General features: G+C 40.6%; 1 protein-coding gene across 9 annotated transcripts in view; it reads left to right on the forward strand.

Annotated features, from left to right (window-relative positions):
* The first annotated feature begins 946 nt into the window (after nt 1–946).
* CNOT1 (CCR4-NOT transcription complex subunit 1) overlaps nt 947–19,201 on the forward strand; it is a 98,130-nt gene continuing 79,875 nt past the window's right edge. For all 9 annotated transcript variants that reach the window (XM_043981414.1, XM_043981418.1, XM_043981416.1 and 6 more), the window contains exons 1-2: nt 947–1,176; nt 16,574–16,848. In XM_043981414.1, the coding sequence (XP_043837349.1) occupies nt 16,747–16,848 (102 nt within the window). In that variant the 5' untranslated portion in view covers nt 947–1,176; nt 16,574–16,746. The remainder of the gene's footprint in view (nt 1,177–16,573; nt 16,849–19,201) is intronic.

A 19,201-nucleotide genomic window follows, 5' to 3' on the forward strand; every position in this document is an offset into this window, starting at 1 on the left:
TCACATTATAAGGTCATCCAACCCACCTAGACTGGAGACGGGGAAGACCCGGGTAGGTCCAAGGAAAACTCCGGAAGCCCGAATTCTTTCTCTTTAAAGGCCAGGTGTAAAGCACAACAGACCACAGCTACCAGCATGCTTCGCTCCGAGGACTACTCCCCCTACAACTTTTAACCTCTGAGGAAACTACATGTCCTAGAATGCAACGCACAAGTATGAATTCCTCAACCCGCCCCCGCCCGAGGTGGCGTTGCACTATGGGAAATGTAGTCCGGAGGTGTGTGTTGGGCGAGAACTGTCGAAAGAAGGTACTCGTAATGTGGTTGCTTGGAACTGGGGATGTCTCTCATCACTCCAAGAGGAGAAGAGGAAGAGGGAAATCCAGACTATCATTCTAGTGTCTTGAAGGGGTCACTTGAGCAGTGTTACTTTTGAAAGAAGTGAAGAGAGAAAAGTGCTGTTGGTGCAGAAGAAATTCCCGCCTATGGTCACTTTATTCTCCCCATATCCCGCCCGCTTCCCCCCCCCCCCTCATTTATTGTTGCTCGGGGTTGCAGTGCCGCAATCCTATTGGCCGAACCTCTCGAGAGCAGGCGGGATGTCCGCGAAGCCCCAAATCGAAGCATAGGCGCACTCTGATTGGCTCGATTCACGAGCGCAGGCGCGAGCGGCGACTCCAGTTCCCTAGGGACGGGTGAGCGGCCATTGGCCAAGGTCCGCGAAGAATTAGTTTGGATTGGTAGTTGGTAGAAAGAGCCGGGCTTCTTCCTTACTTTCCTCGAGTGATAGCATGTGATTGGTTTAAATCCGCGATCCCGAGTCGCTGATTGGATATAAGTCACAGATCTGGAGCCGTGATTGGTCCAGGTCCAGGACCTCCCGCCCCGTGCAGGCAGCGAATGGTGAAATGGAAACGGGGAGGGGAAAGGCCGCGACGTGAGCGCGCGACCTCCGGCGCCATTTTGTCGAGAAACAAGCGGAGTTAACCGAAGAAGAGGGGGAGAGAGAGAGAGAGAGGAGAGGAGAGAGAGAGAGGAGAGAGGGAGCGAGCGACCGAGCGAGAGGCGAGAGAGTGGAGAGAGAAAGAGAGAGAGAAGGCAGGGAAGAGGGACGAGGAGAGGGAGAGCCCGGGACCCAGGAGTCTGCCTGTGTCCAGCGCCCCCGGAGCCGCCTGAGGTGAGCCCGGCCGGAGCGGGGCCCCGGCGAGTCGCCCGCCGCGTCAGCTCCGGAACGCGGACGCGGGCTGGGGGAGGGGAACGGGAAGGGGTGGATGTCCCGTGGCCATAGGAGGCGCCTCTTCCCGGGCCGCGGAGGGAGGTCGGCGGACGGGCGGGCGGGGAGGCCCCGGGGCCCGGCCCGCTCCTCCTCCTCTCGGGGCCCGGCGGGAAGGCCCGGGGGCTGGAGCTCCGGGCCCGGGCCTGGGCCGGGCCGCGCCGCCGCCCCCGGCCCGGGAAGGAGGGGGGCCCGCCGCGCCACGCACGTTGTCAGCGTCGGGGGCCCGGCGGGCTGAGTTACTCTGGAAAGGAGGGCGGCCCCCGCCTCGTCTCGTCCTCCGCGACACCCGCGCGTCCCCACGTACACGCGCGCGCGCGAACACACACACACACACACACACACACACACACACACACACACACGTGCCGCCCCCTCTTCTCCCCCCCCACGCCCCTCCCTCCCTGCGAGCCGGACACTTGTAGGCCTAGGTGCACTCGGAGCCTCTGCTGCCCATCCGGGGCTGAAGCGCCTACTGTGTGCCGATCCTTCAGGCCCCTTTCCGGACTTTGCTTTGTAGCAGACAAGCCAACCGGCACTCAGTAAGTGCCTACTGTGTGCTGATCTTTTGGGTATCTTTCTGGACTTTAGACCAGTCAACTGGCACTTGGTGAGTGCCTACTGTGCGTATCTATCTTTCAGTTCCCTTTCTAGACTTTGCTTTATCGTAGACAAGTCAACTGGCACTTGGTGAATGCCTACTGTGTGTATCTTTCAGGTCCTTTTCTAGACTTTGCTTTTTATAGTAGTCAAGCCAGCTAGCACTTAGTAAGTGCCTACTATGTGCCAGGTCCCTCTGTGGACCTTTTTAAAGTAAAGCCCTGGCACTGAGTAAAGTGCCTACCGTGTGCCGGGGCTTGGGAATACAAAGAAAAGCAAAAAAGGGAAACACTCCTGAAACAAAGCTGCTTGTCATATGACTGAAAGGCAGCTTTAAACACCATTGCCAGGGAACTTTATCCCCTTTTCTTCTAACACCTGAGTCAGGTAAGGGGAATCTCAAAACCTATCAATCTTCTCCCCCCTCCTCTTTACCCCCTCCCTTGAATCCGAGTGATAGCTTCTTTTTTCTGCTTACCGTGCCATCATTAGGTTGTTTGGGTTTGTCTGAGAATTAAAAAGAAATAGGAGATACTTTGGTTACAGTGAGTGAGGATAGGATAACTTAAGATTTTTAAACTGATGAGTTTTGGAGAGACTGGTTTTCTGTGATCTATATTAGAATTATTTATATTCCAAAGACTGGTCGTACATAGTATATTAGCAGTGGGTTAATGTGACATGGCAACTGTTAATAGCTCACATTTCAGGAGACTGAATCTTGTTACATTGTTTTTCTGAGGAAGATTGAAACTAAAACTACCTATCTGTAGCTCCATTAGGTTTAGGCCTTTCTAGACTATCTCAACTCTAATGTGGTAGCATTTTGATAAAACTAACTTACAGTTCTTTTGGCAACAGCATTTTGGGTCTTGGGCTCTTTAAAGGAGGTTTAATAAGTATTAGGTACCAAAAGTGAAACATCTGCAAGGGGTAGCTGAAGTGGTTCTCTTGTCAGCTTTGGATCAAAAACAGTTGAAACACAGACATCCCTTGAATGTTTTACCATTTCAAAAATGCCAAATTTTCTGTTATTTAAAATATACTTTAAATGTAGTAACCACCTAAAACACATCCTCACCCCCATGCCCATTCACCCACGCCTTGACTGAATTTGAAAATATAGCCTCTTTTTCTAAGTGTTAGTTCAGTTTTGTTAAGGCAGATACTGAGTTCTGAGTCTTACTGCCTAGTTTCATAAAATTTGTGACCTCTCAGAATTTAGACAAGGAAGGAAATCAGGAAATCTGTAGCATTCTTTCAAAAAGAAAGAAATTTATTTGCTATAATGCTAGCACTGTGCTTGTAGGCAGCTTTCTTTAAAAAAAAAAGTAAAAATATTTACACTTTTTGAAGTAACGAGTGGTAGGCTTCCATTTTGAAATGGTACTCTTCAGGAACTTGGTATATTTATGGTACAAAATGTGGCTTTTGAGGAATCTTAGAAAAATGTATTGACTAATCTGCATTTCTGCATTTACTATGCATTCCTGACCTTATTCTAAATCTTCAAACCAATTTGAATTTCTTTCTGGGAAACTTCAAAATGGCATCTTACTGAGACTTGAATCAATCTCAGCTATGAAGAAAGAAAAACCAGTAATGCTCTTTCTACTTAAATCTTGAATCTGTGGTTAACTTTTTAAAAGCAAAGATTAGGTATAAAATCAACTAAATCTTCATATTTGCATAGACTCACAAGTGTTCGTTATATTTTAAAGTAAAAGCAAATAAATTAAACCTGGCCTTTGAAAAGTGTCCTGTGTAACGGACCTTGTAGTTTTTAAGTTGACTTGTAAGGATTTTTGAGCAAATTGCTACAATTGAAGGATAGCAGGAATGTGAGGAAGTTTTGTGTCTATAGTATAGTAACTGCTTAAAACTAGAATCCATATTTCTGGGTTCTATCAATGATTGTCATAGTTACTAAAAATTCCTAAACTAGAAAATGGATCAAAGGATCTATAACTAACATGGCAGCAAAGTTTTTTTTTTTTAGTATCAGAATTTCTATCTGAAAATTACCCATGTATTCTCAGTTTTTACTTTCTTCAGCACTTACCATTCTGCACAAATGTGTTTAGGATTAACAGCTAAACATTTTTTCACCCAGACAACTAATTTAGTTGTAGGTTGGGGATTATTTGTAACTTAATAAGGATATAGTGGTTTGGGGAAAGACAAGAGAAGAGGTGTCAGCTTTGGATCAAGATAGACAGTTGGTAGTTTTGAGATGCAATGCTACTTTAACTTAATTTAAATTATTTTTGTTTAAAATTTGCCTTTAAGTTTATTATTTTAATTTTTAATTGGCACCTGACACCCCCCCAGAGTCTTTCTATCATTTTCTTAGGAGCAGATTTGTATTAAATTGTAATTGCACCGAGCCTTTATTACTGCATGTGGATCTGTGAACTTTTATCCATGTGAGTACTTCCTTTTATAGTGAAGATTGAAATCCCTCCCTACCTCCACCTTCTCAGCCTGTGTAACTCTTGTCCCAGTGTTTTGGTAAATCCTTTTGGAGAGGTTGAACTGATGTGATGGGGCCTTCCTGTAGCTCCCTTGACTCTTGGGTTGCTTCCACCGGGTTATTCCTCAGTTTTATCCCCTGCACTTGGCATGGTGCCTGCCACATCACTAAAGTGCTTCATGACTTCTTGTTGATTGATTGACCTGCCTCTTCCCTTCCAGTCAGTGCTGACACCCTTTACAATTTACACTAATGCTCCCTCAGGATTCCTTGGTAATATGCTGCTGCTTACCCTCACCACATGCCTCCTCTTTACTCTTTGGATGACCTGCAACTTTAATACTTCTAAGGTAGTGATCTAAAGTCATGGAGTTGTGTGGCATCACTTGAAGTCTATTGATAAAAAGATGGGCCTTTGTTTGAAGTTGTTTGCAGTTTCCCAATTACAATCCTGCTTATCTCTTTCCTCTTTAATTCCGGGCCCATTTCATAGTGTTTGTCCCAGAGGTATATACTGTTCCAACTGCTCGTTATAATCTGGACAGTAGATGTCCTTCTTGTATTGATAGTTAGAACTCTGAACCATCATGGATCTGGAGTTTGGCATAACTAGCACAATGTGATATTTGTAAACAAGCAATTGTATCTTCCCATTACATAGACTATTTCAGATACTTCAGTTTGGACTCTGGGTATTTGCTGTTGTTCTCTGTAGTGTTTTATGTTTATTCTCTGAAATGCTGTTCTGGAATAATGCCAATTTCCCATACCATATCCCTCTCTTTTTGTCATTTAACTTCACTGGACCCAAGTTTCTTTATCTGAAAAGGAAGAGATTATACGAGATAACCTCTAAGCCCCCTTTAGCTCTAACTCTGATACTATGTTAGTCCTTCATTCTCCAAGAGGAGGACCCACAGGTCACAAGGGTGATGTTTTGACTTGTATGTGAATTGGATTTAAGTGAGGCAGAGCTTCAGAAAGGCCTTGCAGCCTCTCTCTCCTCCGGTCATTGAAGTGTAAGGGCAGGATAAAAGTCAAGATGACTGGTGATGGATAGAGCCCTGGGCCTGGAGTCAGGAGGCCCTGAGTTCCAGTCCAGACTCAGGGTGATCCTAGGCAAGTCATTTGATTTCTGCCTCAGTTTCCTCTACTGTAAAATAGGGATAGTAAAAGCAGTTACTAGGGTGGTGTGAGGATAAATGGGTTAATATTTGTAAAGCCCTTGGCTCAGTATCTGGCAGGTAGGAAACACTGTATAAATGCCAGCTGTTGTTGTTAGCCATTTCATAAAAAAGAGGCTAAATACTTGGGTCCATCAAAATTATGTCATACTTCTCTCCATTTTTCTCTTGGATTATGGTGTTCCTTTGATTAGATAATCTTCAGGACCTCTCTTTACTTAGCACACCCAGCTCAAATTCTATCTTGAATTTTAGACCAGAGGTTCTTAACCCTTTTTTATGTGTTTTAGACCCTCTTGGCTCTCTGGTGAAATCTGTGAACCACTTCTTAAATAATGTTTTTAGATGGATAAAATAAAATACATAGGATTACAAAGGAAGCCAATTATATTGAAATACAAAATATATAGTTTTTAAAAGTTCATGGACTCTGGGTTAAGAACTCCTGCATTAGACCCACAAATCCTAAGTTGATCCTAATTCTAGATTTAACTCCTACTACTCTACCCATCACACTCTGCTTTAGCTATACTTTTTCCTCCCAGCCATTATTCCTATTATTCTTTCTGCCTAGCATGTTCTGCCCACCTGTTGAAATCCTACTGATCTTTCAAGTACCAGTTCAGATACAACTTCCATGACCAATCTTGTTCCTTCCTTGTCTCTTTCAAACTACAAATCAGCTCTGCCTCTGTATTATTGTAGCACTTTGCTTGTGTGTCTTTTGGCCCAGTCTGTGTGGAAGGTTCACATCCCCTCTCCCTGACCCCTTGAAGATAGGGTCTCTTTTCTTTTTTTCTCTGCCCCTGGAGGCTATATAGAAATGACGGAGTTTGAAAGTTTAAATCCTCTTCATCTGGGCAATCGTGTAACCTTACCTTCCATGAACATTGCTTCCTGTCTGTAGAGATCTTACTCCTTCCCCTCCCTCCCCCCAACGCTGACTTCAGTTTGTAAACTCTCTGAGAGCAGGTCCCTTGCTCAAGATAAGGGCTCAGATGTTTGTTGGATATTGTTCAAATTTTGTGAGAATGGTATTCTCTCAGAATCGGTGCACTTTAGTATTACCTGGTTATGAATGGCTTTTTTCCTCATGTTGTGGTATTGTAAACTTATTGATGGCTTTTTGAATAGTCTGTCTCTGGAAGGAGTTTAAAGTAAGAATTAATGACTTGAGTTGTTGAATGGTCAAAGAACTGATCATAAGGCAATTTGTCTAGGTTGCCACCCAGACAAGAAAATGTTTATCATTACCAAACTAAAAAGTTCGGAGTATGTGGAGTAGGATGATTAATTTGTATGTCAGAAGCAAGTTTTGGAGAGGATGCTTTTATGTTACTGTGCACCATAATGCTTGGTATTGTAACACATTCAACTAACCACACAGTGAATCCTTCCATATACCGTGGAGAATAGAATTAGCTGGCATTGACATTGTGTGCATTCTTAAAATAAGATGAGAATTAATCTTGTTATTTTCCCTTTTTTTGAGTTCTATTGTAACAGCTGCTGATCTGGTACTATCCCAAGTCCTAGACTTTTGCTAGATAGAGGTTCACAAACATGCTAATGTATGAAAAGGCAGTCTTTTCAGATGAGTATGAGCGTGTAATGCTTAATTTTATTATAATTTGTGACTTCTGAGAAAGGCAGTAGGTTAAGGTAGAAGTTACTTAAGGGAGAAAGGATTGCATTAAATAATAATAGTAATATAACAACTTAACAGACAAACCCTTTGTGAGGCAGACTAATAATGTTTCCTTGATTCAAATCCAGGACTCCTGACTAAGTGTTATTTATTTTCTACAGTTCTGCCCTGCTTCTGTTTCTAAGTGGATTTCTAGGTTGACCACTTTCTTGAAGAATACCCTACAGTTATTGACATCTTTCAGTCTTATACATAATATGTTGTTGGAAAAGCTAGTATAAAAAATAAATGCTGGAAAACATGCTTTTTAGATATCCCCCACTCATCTTAGAGGCAGGTCTCTTAACCTTTCTGGCTTCCTCATTTCTTAATTTACTTAAGTTTCCTCACATTTTAAAGATTATCTACTATGTTAAATAAAACTGATTCCTAAACCGTGTTTATTAGTGCAGATACAGTGATCAGCCTTTTAGGCTTTTTTAGTTGTCTGCAGCACTGAAAGGTCAAATCACTTGCTGTATTGCTTAGCCATATGTGTCTGAGGCAGGACTTGAACCCAGGTCTTAACTCTGAGGCCTGCTGTGTCATCCTCGACCTACTATGTCATCTTGCTGTGTCTTGCAAAAATATGTTAAGATACACAAAGTACCACTAGATTGAATAATTTTCTATCCAATTGTATAACCTGGTGTTAGAGCTTAAAATTTAAAAAAAAATACTGGTTTGTATTTTTAGTTGAGTAAAACAAAATGCTTGAAGTGGCGTATTCTCTTTTCTATAGAACCATTTCTTGCTGGCAAATTCTTAATTTCATGTAAACATTTATCTACTTAAGCATGTTTATTCTTTTTTTTGCAGGGCAATGAGGGTTAAGTGACTTGCCCAGGGTCACACAGCTAGTAAGTGTCAAGTGTCTGAGGCTGGATTTGAACTCAGGCCCTTCTGAATCCAAGGCCATTGCTCTATCCACTGTGCCATCTAGCTGCCCCAGCATGTTTATTCTTTATAGTTCCATCCCCCATCTAGAAAAAAAAAATAAGCCATTTAGGGCCTTTCACCTATGAACATAAATTATTCTTGGCCAACCATGTTTGAGTTATTCATAATTATCTCTCCGTTAGTAATGGAAAGTTAAATATAGGAACCACTTTGATAGCCAGTATGCATTTAAAAGGGGAAAAAAAAGAATGGAAACTGGGGATTGTAGTGTTTAAAGTAGTTTTGTGCAAGACTAAAAAGAAAGTTGAAAGTGTCAGTTACTGCACTTTTTAAAAGCAGTACAATTTTTATTTCCAAAGTAGTAACTTGTTTTACACGTTTTTAGGAATTTAGATAGAAACCTTTACTTAAGTAGTCAAGCCTGACTCCTAGCATCTTACATCTTTTGCCTTTTCTCACAGCCTTACTGCCTTAGTCTACATCCTTATCATCCGTGGATTATATCTTCCAGCATCCAGTTTCTCTTCTCTTTATAATCTGGTGTCCATACAACTGTCACATTGTTATTCTAAAGCACAGGCCTGATCATGTCACTAACCTGCTCAAGAAACTTTTGGGGTGCCCTCTTTCCTCTAGGAGAAAATAACACACTCCTGGTATTTAAAGCCCTTCACAATTTGGCTCTAGCCTTCCATTCAGACTGATTATACATTTATATCTCCCTCCACTCCCCCAGATCCAGACAAGCTTGATTGATACTCCTTGTATATGATATTCCCTTTCTTCTTGGCACTGTCTGTCCCCCATGCTTGGAATACTTTCCTTATCTCCACTTGTAGCTCCCTGCGAAGCTTTACTCAAATATCACTCTAGTTTTACTAGTTCCTGCCCACCCCTAGTCACTTTGTATTTATTTTGTATATATATCTTATCTGAATGTGGATCTCACCAACTGAATGGCTATTTTCACTTTTGAATTTATATGTCCAGCACCTAATAGTGCTTGGCCGATCGGCATTTAGAAAATGCTTGTTTATTGGTGCTTTGTTTGAGACCCAGGACTTTAGTGGTAACTGTAGGAATGAATGGACTGATTAAGAGAAAATTTTTGAAGAATATGGTATATGAAATGGATTAATCCATAAATAGACATTAAGCCCTTATGAGGTAGCAGGCACTGTTTGGAGCTGAGAATACAAATTCAAAGGTGAACTGGGTCCATGCTTTCAAGGAGATTTTACTCAGGGTGCCTAGTGCAGGTTGGTAGTTGAAGAATACAGGATGTGTACAGAATAGAGTGATTGGGAAGGAAGTCTCTAACAATGGGAATCAGTTAATGATATTCGAAGGAGTCACTACTTGAGTTGCTTGTTTAGAATGGAGGCAGCAGTTGTGAGACAGCTGCACTCATGGCAATGATGAGGAGCTAGCACATTCTAGCTTTGGGGAGTAGCTGGTGTTAATTCCTCAAGACAGGAGATGAAAGTTAAGTGCAAAGAGGGGAGAAATGACCAAGAAGAGGAAGGCCGGAACCAGTGTGAGGTGTCTTTGAATGCCAAGTAGAGGAAATAGGGAGCCCCTGGAATTTATGGAGTAAGGAGGGGAGTGTCATCTGGTGAAACACACACTTTGAATGTTCTTGGCACTTGTGGAGAGGGTAGACACCAGATCAAGATTTTTGTTTGGGGTAATAAGGAGAATAGTCTCCTGTTCACTGAACAAGGCAAGGGAATTGAGGTGTTTGGGGATTAAAAAGTAGAAATATTTATCTCTGACACTCAGTGCTTACTGACTTTAGGAATTTGTCCTGTCCTCACCATCTTCCCCCCGATGCAACCTCCCCAACCCCCCAACAACATTTTTTGGATAGATGAAAACCGGGACTTTAGACTAATTGAGGCAGCATGGGATAGTGAATAGGGTACCGGCCTTTGAGTCAAAAAGACTGGGTTTATATCTCTTCTCAGACACTAGCTGTGTGATCCTGGGGAAGTCAACCTTGTTGTGCTTCAGTTTTCTTAATAAAATGGAATGTTGTGGTTGGTAACCTTTAAGATCCTTTCCAACTTGAAAGCTATGATCCTATGGCCAAACAAAAGATTTTATCCTAGATTTTCCTCCCCCACTCCAGTTCCAAAAGTGAGGGAATGAAGGAGAGAAATCCATTTCTCTGGATGAGTAAGTTTCTAATTAGCACATGTGATTTGTGAGAGTTAGAGTTTTATGAACAATTATGTACCCTAGTAAGTCGTAAATGAAACTTGTGAGCAGAAATCAGAAAATAGCCTGGATGTTTAGGCTAAAGATGAATTTTGTATGTGTGTGGGGGAGTTTGGGGTAGGAAGAGAGTTAAAATAAAGGTGTAAGGCCAACTAGATTTTGGCCCCACCAGGAAGAGAACAAACAGAACCTGCTGTAATTGTTGATTGTTCTAATGAACTAGAAATATGGATAGCCCCTGATTTTAAAGGTTAACAATGATATCTTCAACTTCATGACACATGGTACTAAATGCTAGTCTTTACCCAACTAATGTAATTGTTGCTTCTGGTTGAGGAAATATTTTTCAGAGGTTTAGTCAGTTCTTTCAGTCATATCTGACTCTTTGTGACCCTATTTTGAGGTTTTCTTGGCAAAGATACTGGAGTAGTTTGCATTTCCTTCAGCTCATTTTACAGATGAGGAAACTGCTGCAGACAGGGTTAAGTGACTTGTCCAACATCACACAGCCAGTATCTGAGATCAGATCTGAATTCAGGTCTTCCTGTGTTTTTTTTTTCACTGTGCCATCTAGCTGCCTTTTTCAGAAATTACATCCATTCTTTTGTTGAGTGCATACAAGTATAGGTTGGGAAGTCCTAAGATGCAGTTAGCAGCTGTCCCTTATATAAAACATGTCTGTTAAGGAATGTCGAGCATTTCCCTGATGTATTTTAATCTGGCGTGATGTAAATGCAAATAGGGTTCATTGTCTTGGGTGTTCTTGTTGAAGGAGACACGTTTTCAGATGATCCTATATCAAATCAGTTCTAAAAACATAATGTCCTGTGTCCAAGTTGAATGCTAACAGTGTCTTAAAAGGGTTATTTAATTTATTATTGTTTCTAGTGCCTGCACTGACTGGGTGGCTGAGTAAGGGAAAAAAGTAGGGAAAAAGTAGATAAAGCTGCTTGAAAAACTGTCTTTGCCTGATTAACTTCAGTGTCATGCCCACCTACTTCTGTTGCCAGTTGGCTTCCTTGTCCATACCATATGCTCAAACTATCTCAAACGTCACCAGTGACTTCCTAATTCCTAAATCTAATATCTTCACATTTCTTTTTGACTTCTCTATAGCTTTTGACACTGTTGATTATCCCTTTCTCTGAACTCTCCTTCTCTCTCCTCCCTTGGCTTCAGACGCATTACCCTTTTGGTTTTCCTCCTCTCTATACACTTCTCATCTTTAAGTTTTTTTATTCCCTTGGTCTTCTATATTTTGTTTTGTTTTTGTTTGGCAGGGCAATGAGGGTTAAGTAACTTGCCCAGGGTCACACAGCTAGTAAGTGTCAAGTGTCTGAGGCTGGATTTGAACTCAGGTACTCCTGAATCCAGGGCCAGTGCTTTATCCACTGGTCTTCTGTATTTTCTCCAGTGACTATGTCAGTAGCTCCTATAGCTTATTTTTCATTTGTCTACAGTTGATTGCTAAAACTTTATCTTCAGCCTAGTCTCTCTTCTGAGCTCCAGATAGATTTATCCAGTTATCTACATAAATACTTCAGAGTCCACTGTCCTATCAAACTCACCATTCATACTCTTAAGCTCACTATACTTGTTACTGACAACACCATTCACTCATTTTCTTGTATTTAAAACTTTGGTGTGATGCTTCTCATAATCAGTCTGAGCTCTATTTCTTTTCATTCTACTATCTCCTTGTTACTTGAATGTCTTTTTTTCTATTCCTACTCTTAATGCATTGCCTTCCTTTACTATACCAGGTTTCTAACATCTTCCTGTCTCTTCCCCATCTTATTTATTCCTCACTCCCCATTGTACTAATCTTCCAAATATAATTTCTAGTTATTCTGGTGAAATATCTCCAGTGGTTCCTTTTTGCTTAACAAATAAAAAGTTCATTCAAGGTTCATGTCAACTGGAAGCAACTCTAATACATTTATAAACTATGGTTGTATATGTCATATTCTATTAGACTAAGTTTCATTAGGGTAGGTATCTTATTTCCCCCAGTACACGATAGCCTTTGTACACGATAGGTACTTAATACATGTTCTTTGAATTAAATTGAATAATCACTAAAATACAGCTTTGCTAACATAGCATGGGCACAGCTAGGTGGCACAGTGGATAGACATCTTTCTGAGTTCAAATCTGAGACATTAGCTGTGTGATGCTGGGCAAGTCACTTTTTTTGTTTGTTTTTATTTTTATTTATTTTTATTTATTTTTTTGTGGGGGCAATGAGGGTTAAGTAACTTGCCAAGTGTCTGAGACTGGATTTGAACTCAGGTCCTCCTGAATCCAGGGCTGGTGCTTTATCCACTGCACCACCTAGCTGCCCCCGGGGGCAAGTCACTTTTTTTTGGGGGGGGAGGTGAGGCAATTGGGATTAAGTGACTTGCCCAGGGTCACACAGCTAGTAAGTGTTAAGTGTCTGAGGCCAGATTTTTTTTTTTTTTTAGTGAGGCAATTGGGGTTAAGTGACTTGCCCAGGGTCACACAACCAGTAAGTGTTAAGTGTCTGAGGTCGGATCTGAACTCAGGTACTCCTGACTCCAGGGCCAGTGCTCTATCCACTGCGCCACCTAGCTGCCCCTGAGGCCAGATTTGAACTTGGGTCCTCCTGACTCCAGGGTCGGTGCTCTATCCACTGAGCCACCTAGCTGCCCCTAGGGCACTTTTAACCCTGCTTGCCTTAGTTCCTCATGGGTGAAAGCTACTCTTAGTGTTTCTACCAAGAAAAACCCAAATCAGGTAACAAAGAGTTGGACATGACTGAACAACATCAAAGCATAACATAAACCCTACATTCCTCCTTTTCCCACTCTCTGGAAGCAATCTGTTCCCTTGAGCTGGCACTTTTATCTTTCTCATACACTCTATTCTGTATTATATTTATTTGTGGACATGACTTATATTTCCTACTAGATTGTGAGCTCACTGAGGACAGGGTAACACACCTTAGTACCTTGTACACAATTAAGTTGCAAAAATTAAAATGAGTCTACCTCAATATAAGGAGTCTATCCTTGTCCCATCTTATAAACCTGTATTTTAGATTCAGTGAATTATATTAAAGGACAAAAATCTATATTATAGACTTCATAAGCCTCTGTCCATTTAGTAAGGAAAATACTGAGTATCTCACTTTTGGTATGGTACCTCCTTTATATAATAATTGTATTGTCTGTATAGTGGATGTTTTAAGAAAAAGATATTTCATTAAAAATATTGAACTGGTGATTTAAAAAGTATCTTTTGTAAGAATACTTCTTATCAGGGGGCAGCTAGGTGATGCAGTGGATAAAGCACCAGCCCTGTATTCAGGAGGACCGGAGTTCAAATTTGACCTCAGACATATGCCACTTACTAGCTGTGTGACCCTGGGCAAGTCACTTAGCCCTCATGCCCCAAGGGGGGGAAAAAAGAATACTTATTATCTGTAGATAAACTATCAAAGCAGTTTCTTAGTGCTGTGAATTATTTCGTAGGGGAATTGAGATGTGGATTAGAGAGAGCTGGGGAACATGACCATTTTAATTTGTAGGAAATGACAAGATAGACTCGCTTGTCTGGCAAAGATCTGATTTTAATACTATTGCACACTTAAAGGAATCTTGACCAGGTGGTTTGTTTGACCTATCATAGTCTTTGCTTTGAAGTGGCTTGGAGCTTGAAGTTTTTTATTAGGTTGAAATTTCATGAGCCATCTCTTTCAAAAAATGAGTCCCTTCTACACAATATAGACCCTAAAGCATTAGTGGATTACTTTGAACTGTTGCCATAATTCTATCTTCATATAGATGTGGCAGTTTACAAAGCATACTACAGTGCACACTGGTTGTCTATTTATATCCTTGTGAATTTGGTAATCTGAAATATTTCTTCCTCTCTACTTATTTTAAATAATTGGATATGAAGTTTCAAATGTAATTTCCCATAGAAACATTGTACCACACAGTAGTTAAGTTTTACTGGTACAATGCTCTATCCAGACTTTTGTGGACTGCTCTGAGAATTTAACTACCATATATAACGTTTCTAGAGATATATCTGAAGTTTCACAATGGACCTAAAACCAATTTCTGAGCACAGCCTGTGTTGGTGTTGCTAATTTATACTACTGATATTTTTATATTAGAATATCTTGGGGCAGCTATAGGTGACACAGTGGGTAAAGCACTGGTCTTAAAGATGGGAGGACCTGAGTTCAAATTTCACCTCACACACTTACTAGGGGTGTGACACAAGGCAGGTCACTTAACCCCAATTGCCTTAAAAAACCTTTGGGGCCATCTCCAGTCATCCTGATGTGTATCTTGCCACTGGACCCAGATGGCTATGGAAGAGAAAATGAGGTGGTGACTTTGCACAGCCCTCTCTCACTTAAATCCAATTCAGGGCAAATCATGATCTCACCCCGGATGTCATGGTCCTCTTTGAGAATGGAGGACAAACAACCAAGAAGACTACAATTTGGGTATCTTATTGCCTTCCAGTTAAAGAAGTAACTAGAAACAGCAGAAATATTTATCCCCTAAGGCAACGGTGCTTTGTACACCACTGGTCATTTATCCTTGTGCATATCTTCCCCCATTTCCACCCTTTACTCTTTGTAAACAAACATTTGCTTTGTGTCCACTGAACAATGTACTCTTTATAATGCAGCAGTAGGCATTTATTATGAAGCTTGGGCAAAATTCCTTTGAAGGGATTTTTTTTTAGTAATCCTCTACTCGCTCCTAACTCCTGACAGTCAAGAAAACTGAGGCCAGAGCCTTTAGGTGACTTGTCTAAGGTTAAACTGCTAGTTAGTGATAGAACTAGGTCTGAAACTCCAGTTCTGTGTTCTGCTTCGTTGTCTGCATTTCTGAGTTGACGCTTGATCAGATTGTCCCCATGATTCATTAAAACTGGATTCTACCTTTTTGTCTTTGAACTAATTATTCAAAGTAGTGTGTAAAACAAAATCAGGGAGCAGAGGGAACAGAGTAAGCTCTCTAGAGCCCGGGCAGCTCTGTATAGGGGAGTTTCTGTGATGCTTCAGGATGGTGTGATTAAACTGATGGGCTTCCTTTCATTTGAGCTGTTTGACTCTGTTCTTCCACTGAATAGCTTCTACACAGCTAAAAAGAATGTGATTCTAACGGTCCCGCTTTGCTTTTCAAATAGGTATTTTACTAACCTACATATAACTTTAAGCAAAACAACAATCAACTGACTCTCTTAGGAAGTGCTTGGGTAGACAAGTGAATTAAGTTGTGTATTTGTTGCTTTGCAAGCTATGAATTTTGAAAAGTTGAAAAGAGGCTTAAAATGGAATAAATGGGTCTCTATATTTTTTAACCTTTAACTGAGTGGAATAAGTATTTTCCTATTACATGTGAATTGTAACAGAAATGAGTTAAATTGTTAACATAATGGAAAACAATAATCTTGGTGAGTGGTAGGACTTTTGTTTGGTAGAACGCTGGAGTTATTACCATTATTCAATGGTATTGCAAATTGTTTATGTCTCAACTGAGTCCAGAGTGCTTAATGCTATCATTCTGCAGAAATTTAGTGAATCCTCTTTAAGAATTGAAAAGAAAAGCTAATTTGGTCTCATTTCTATTTTCTTTCCTTGCACCTACCCAGTCTTTGTATCTTTTATCTATATGTATGAATTTAAATAGCATGTAAGTCCCAAGCACAGTACATGTGACGAGGATACAAATAAAAGGAAAACTGTTCCTACCCTCTGTAAGAGAGTTTTAATTTTAAGAGTGGGATTCTATACACATAGGGAAGTGGTACCCAGGGTAACGGCATTTGGATTCACTTTGCAGGGATGGTGAATGGAGTCACAGGGCAGTAGATTAAGATACTGTTAGGAGGAACAATTTGGGAGGAGCAATTTGATCCTGATTCTAAAACTGAAAATGGGGCTGGGAAACAGCTTGGTAGCTTGCTTTTGAAGAAGACAATGTACTCTCAATTTTTCCCCTTTGTGTTTTTTTTTGTTTGTTTTTTGCAGGGCTATGGGGGTTAAGTGACTTGCCCAGGGTCACACAGCTAGTAAGTGTCAAGTGTCTGAGGCCGGATTTGAACTCAGGTACTCCTGAATCCAGGGCCGTTGCTCTATCCACTGCGCCACCTAGCTGCCCCCCACTCTCAATTTTTAAGATTTTTTTTTGTGGGCTACTTTTATTTCTAAAAAAATAAATATCATTTGGAATTTTGAATCTCTTTCAGGTGCCATGTTTCAGAACAGAATAAGATCCTTGGTAAAGAAGAACTGAAGAAATTCTACAGAAATCAGATATAGGCTAATTACAAGAAAGAATTAACCTGTCTCTGAGGTGACTAAAGGGGAATAATGGTGATTTTGCGCCGGGCTCGGCCGCCTGCTTCCGCCCCAACCAGCAATGAATCTTGACTCGCTCTCGCTGGCCTTGTCTCAAATCAGCTACCTGGTGGACAATTTAACCAAGAAAAACTACCGAGCCAGCCAGCAGGAAATACAGCATGTGAGTAAACCCACAAGAGAGTATGCCATGTGATAAATGAGGGGGAAGTTGAAAAGCTCTTTGGGTCTGCTTATTTCACTGTTCTTATGTATCGAAGGGTACCACTGCTAACTTTTTTCCTAGTTTGCTACTTAAAATTCAGATTGTCTGAGAATTCAGTGCTTGAATCTCCTTTTTTGCTTCAAGGGCCAGCCTACTAACTTTGATTTGAATAGCAGTTTACTTGACAGAACTCTTAGTAGAGGTTAGATCATGAATTGTTTTTAGGGGAGTTAACCTCTGTGTCTCAAGATATAAAGCGTAATAGTTTTCTTCAGGTACAAATCTTCTAAAATTTGTTTTCTAACTTAAGACTTTTGAATTTGCCTTATTCTCCATTAAAAATCCCAAAATGACACTTTATAGCTGATGTTTGTTATGTAATTATTACAGACAAAAGTACAAGAGCTTTTGGGCTTTAGTAGTTACTTTGGCTGCCAGAATCATTTTACTCTTTGGCAGTATATGGGATGGGGGTCTTATTGCTAAAGCAATAAGATTGAAAAACTGCTGTTGAGCTATATTAGTTTTTAGAATTGGGATTAGTCACCTATAACTGTATGTAGCACAAAAATTATTACTGCATTTAGTTCAAGAATGAATTACACTTAAGGTGACACTTGTATGAACATCTTGTTTTGAACCTTATGGATGTAGCAGGAAAAGGTGAAGTGAGTGGCATTTTGCTAATAGAGCTCATTTTAATTTGTGGACTTTTCTCTGAATCATGCCTATACTGTTCTGTAATGAAAGTATTTTCAACTTGTTTCTGTTTGCAACTAAATTTTTGTTGGGGTAACTAAGCAGATTATAGCTCTATTTTCTTGATCCTGTGTATATCTAGTATTAAGGGATGGGGTTATTCCATGTAAGTGACAAATGAAATATTCTTTGAGTGCCAAAATATTTTTTATTGGAATTCTTTCTAAAATTTTCCTGCCTTAATATGCTCAGTGTATGTTGGCTAATTTTTCTTAATTTTTTTGGTTTTAGACTGAGTTTCCATTATAAATATCTATTATTTTCATTACAAATATCCGTAATTAAACTGTCCTATAATATCATGATACCTTCAGAGCCTGTTGAGATATACTTATATACACACACACACACAGAGTCTTGCAGCAAAGGCTAAATATCACTTGCCTGGTAAGATGTAAAGGCAATGCTTAGTCAAGTATGGACTGGATTAAATGCTTCTTCCAATCTCCAAATACTGTGTGTGTGTGTGTGTGTGTGTGTGTGTGTGTGTGTGTGTGTGTGTAGTTCATGTTGTTTGGGACTATTAATTAATAGTAATAAACTAGTATTGATATCTACCCTTTGGGTCTGGCTACTCAGCCAGTTCCAAATCTCCCTACTTCTATCATTCCTGAAGAGTGGGATGAAAGACTGTCAAATGCTTTGCTAGAATCTAGGCAACTCAGTAGACTGTAGTAGAAGGACGGCCGGAGCTTCAGGCTTCAGGTACTAGTTTTCCTGATTATTAGCTGTGACACTGAGCAAGTCTTTACTTTTCTGAGACTCAGTTTCCTCATCTGAAAAAAGGGGGTAGTAGACTAGATATAGTCTCTGAGGTTCCTTCCAGTTCTAACCCTATAGCCTTTTATCTGCAGGATTCTTCTGATTTGTCAGTCAAGTACCTTATCCAAAAAGGAAATGAGGTTAGTTTCTTTCTTGACTCTGCAATAATTTCTTCCTTTTGAAGATGTTCACTAACTATCCCTCTTATATGTGCCAGAATTTTTGTCACAAATTCAAGTCATGGTTACCAGTCTAGTTCACAGACCCCATATTTCATCTTTCCCTAGTCCTTCGGCCCCTCTCTAGTTCTACATGATCTTTTGGAGGTCATTGACAAGGGCCCAGGAGTTAGACTAGTTCTCCAGGATACTGTAGTGAGGGGTTCATAATGTGAATTCATTAAGGATAACTGAATGCTCTCTTATATGTAATGAGAGGTCATCTGTGGATGAGCCGTTTTTGTTGGGTTCTTCCCAGACCAGAGTAAGGATTGAGCACTTGTGCCTTTACTCTCATCTATTTTAATTGCTCTGTCTGATTTGGGCAAGATAGCTTTTCAAATTTGTTCTCTGCTTCCTTTGCCAGCCTTGTTTTGTTTTGAGCTTGAGTGCTGCTGACTTTCCTAGGCTTTATTAATTCTATGTTCTTTTGCAGCTTTTCTGGTCTGTCTCAGTCTCAGTTCTTAGTGCTCTCCTGTGTCTTATTTTACCACCTTCTTGGGGCTGAGAAGAATCATTGAAGTGCCTTCCATCCTAGAAAGTGTGGTGGAGGCAGGAAGGCTATCAGTGAA

Source organism: Dromiciops gliroides, chromosome 2, assembly GCF_019393635.1.
Source record: "Dromiciops gliroides isolate mDroGli1 chromosome 2, mDroGli1.pri, whole genome shotgun sequence".
NCBI lineage: Eukaryota > Metazoa > Chordata > Mammalia > Microbiotheria > Microbiotheriidae > Dromiciops > Dromiciops gliroides.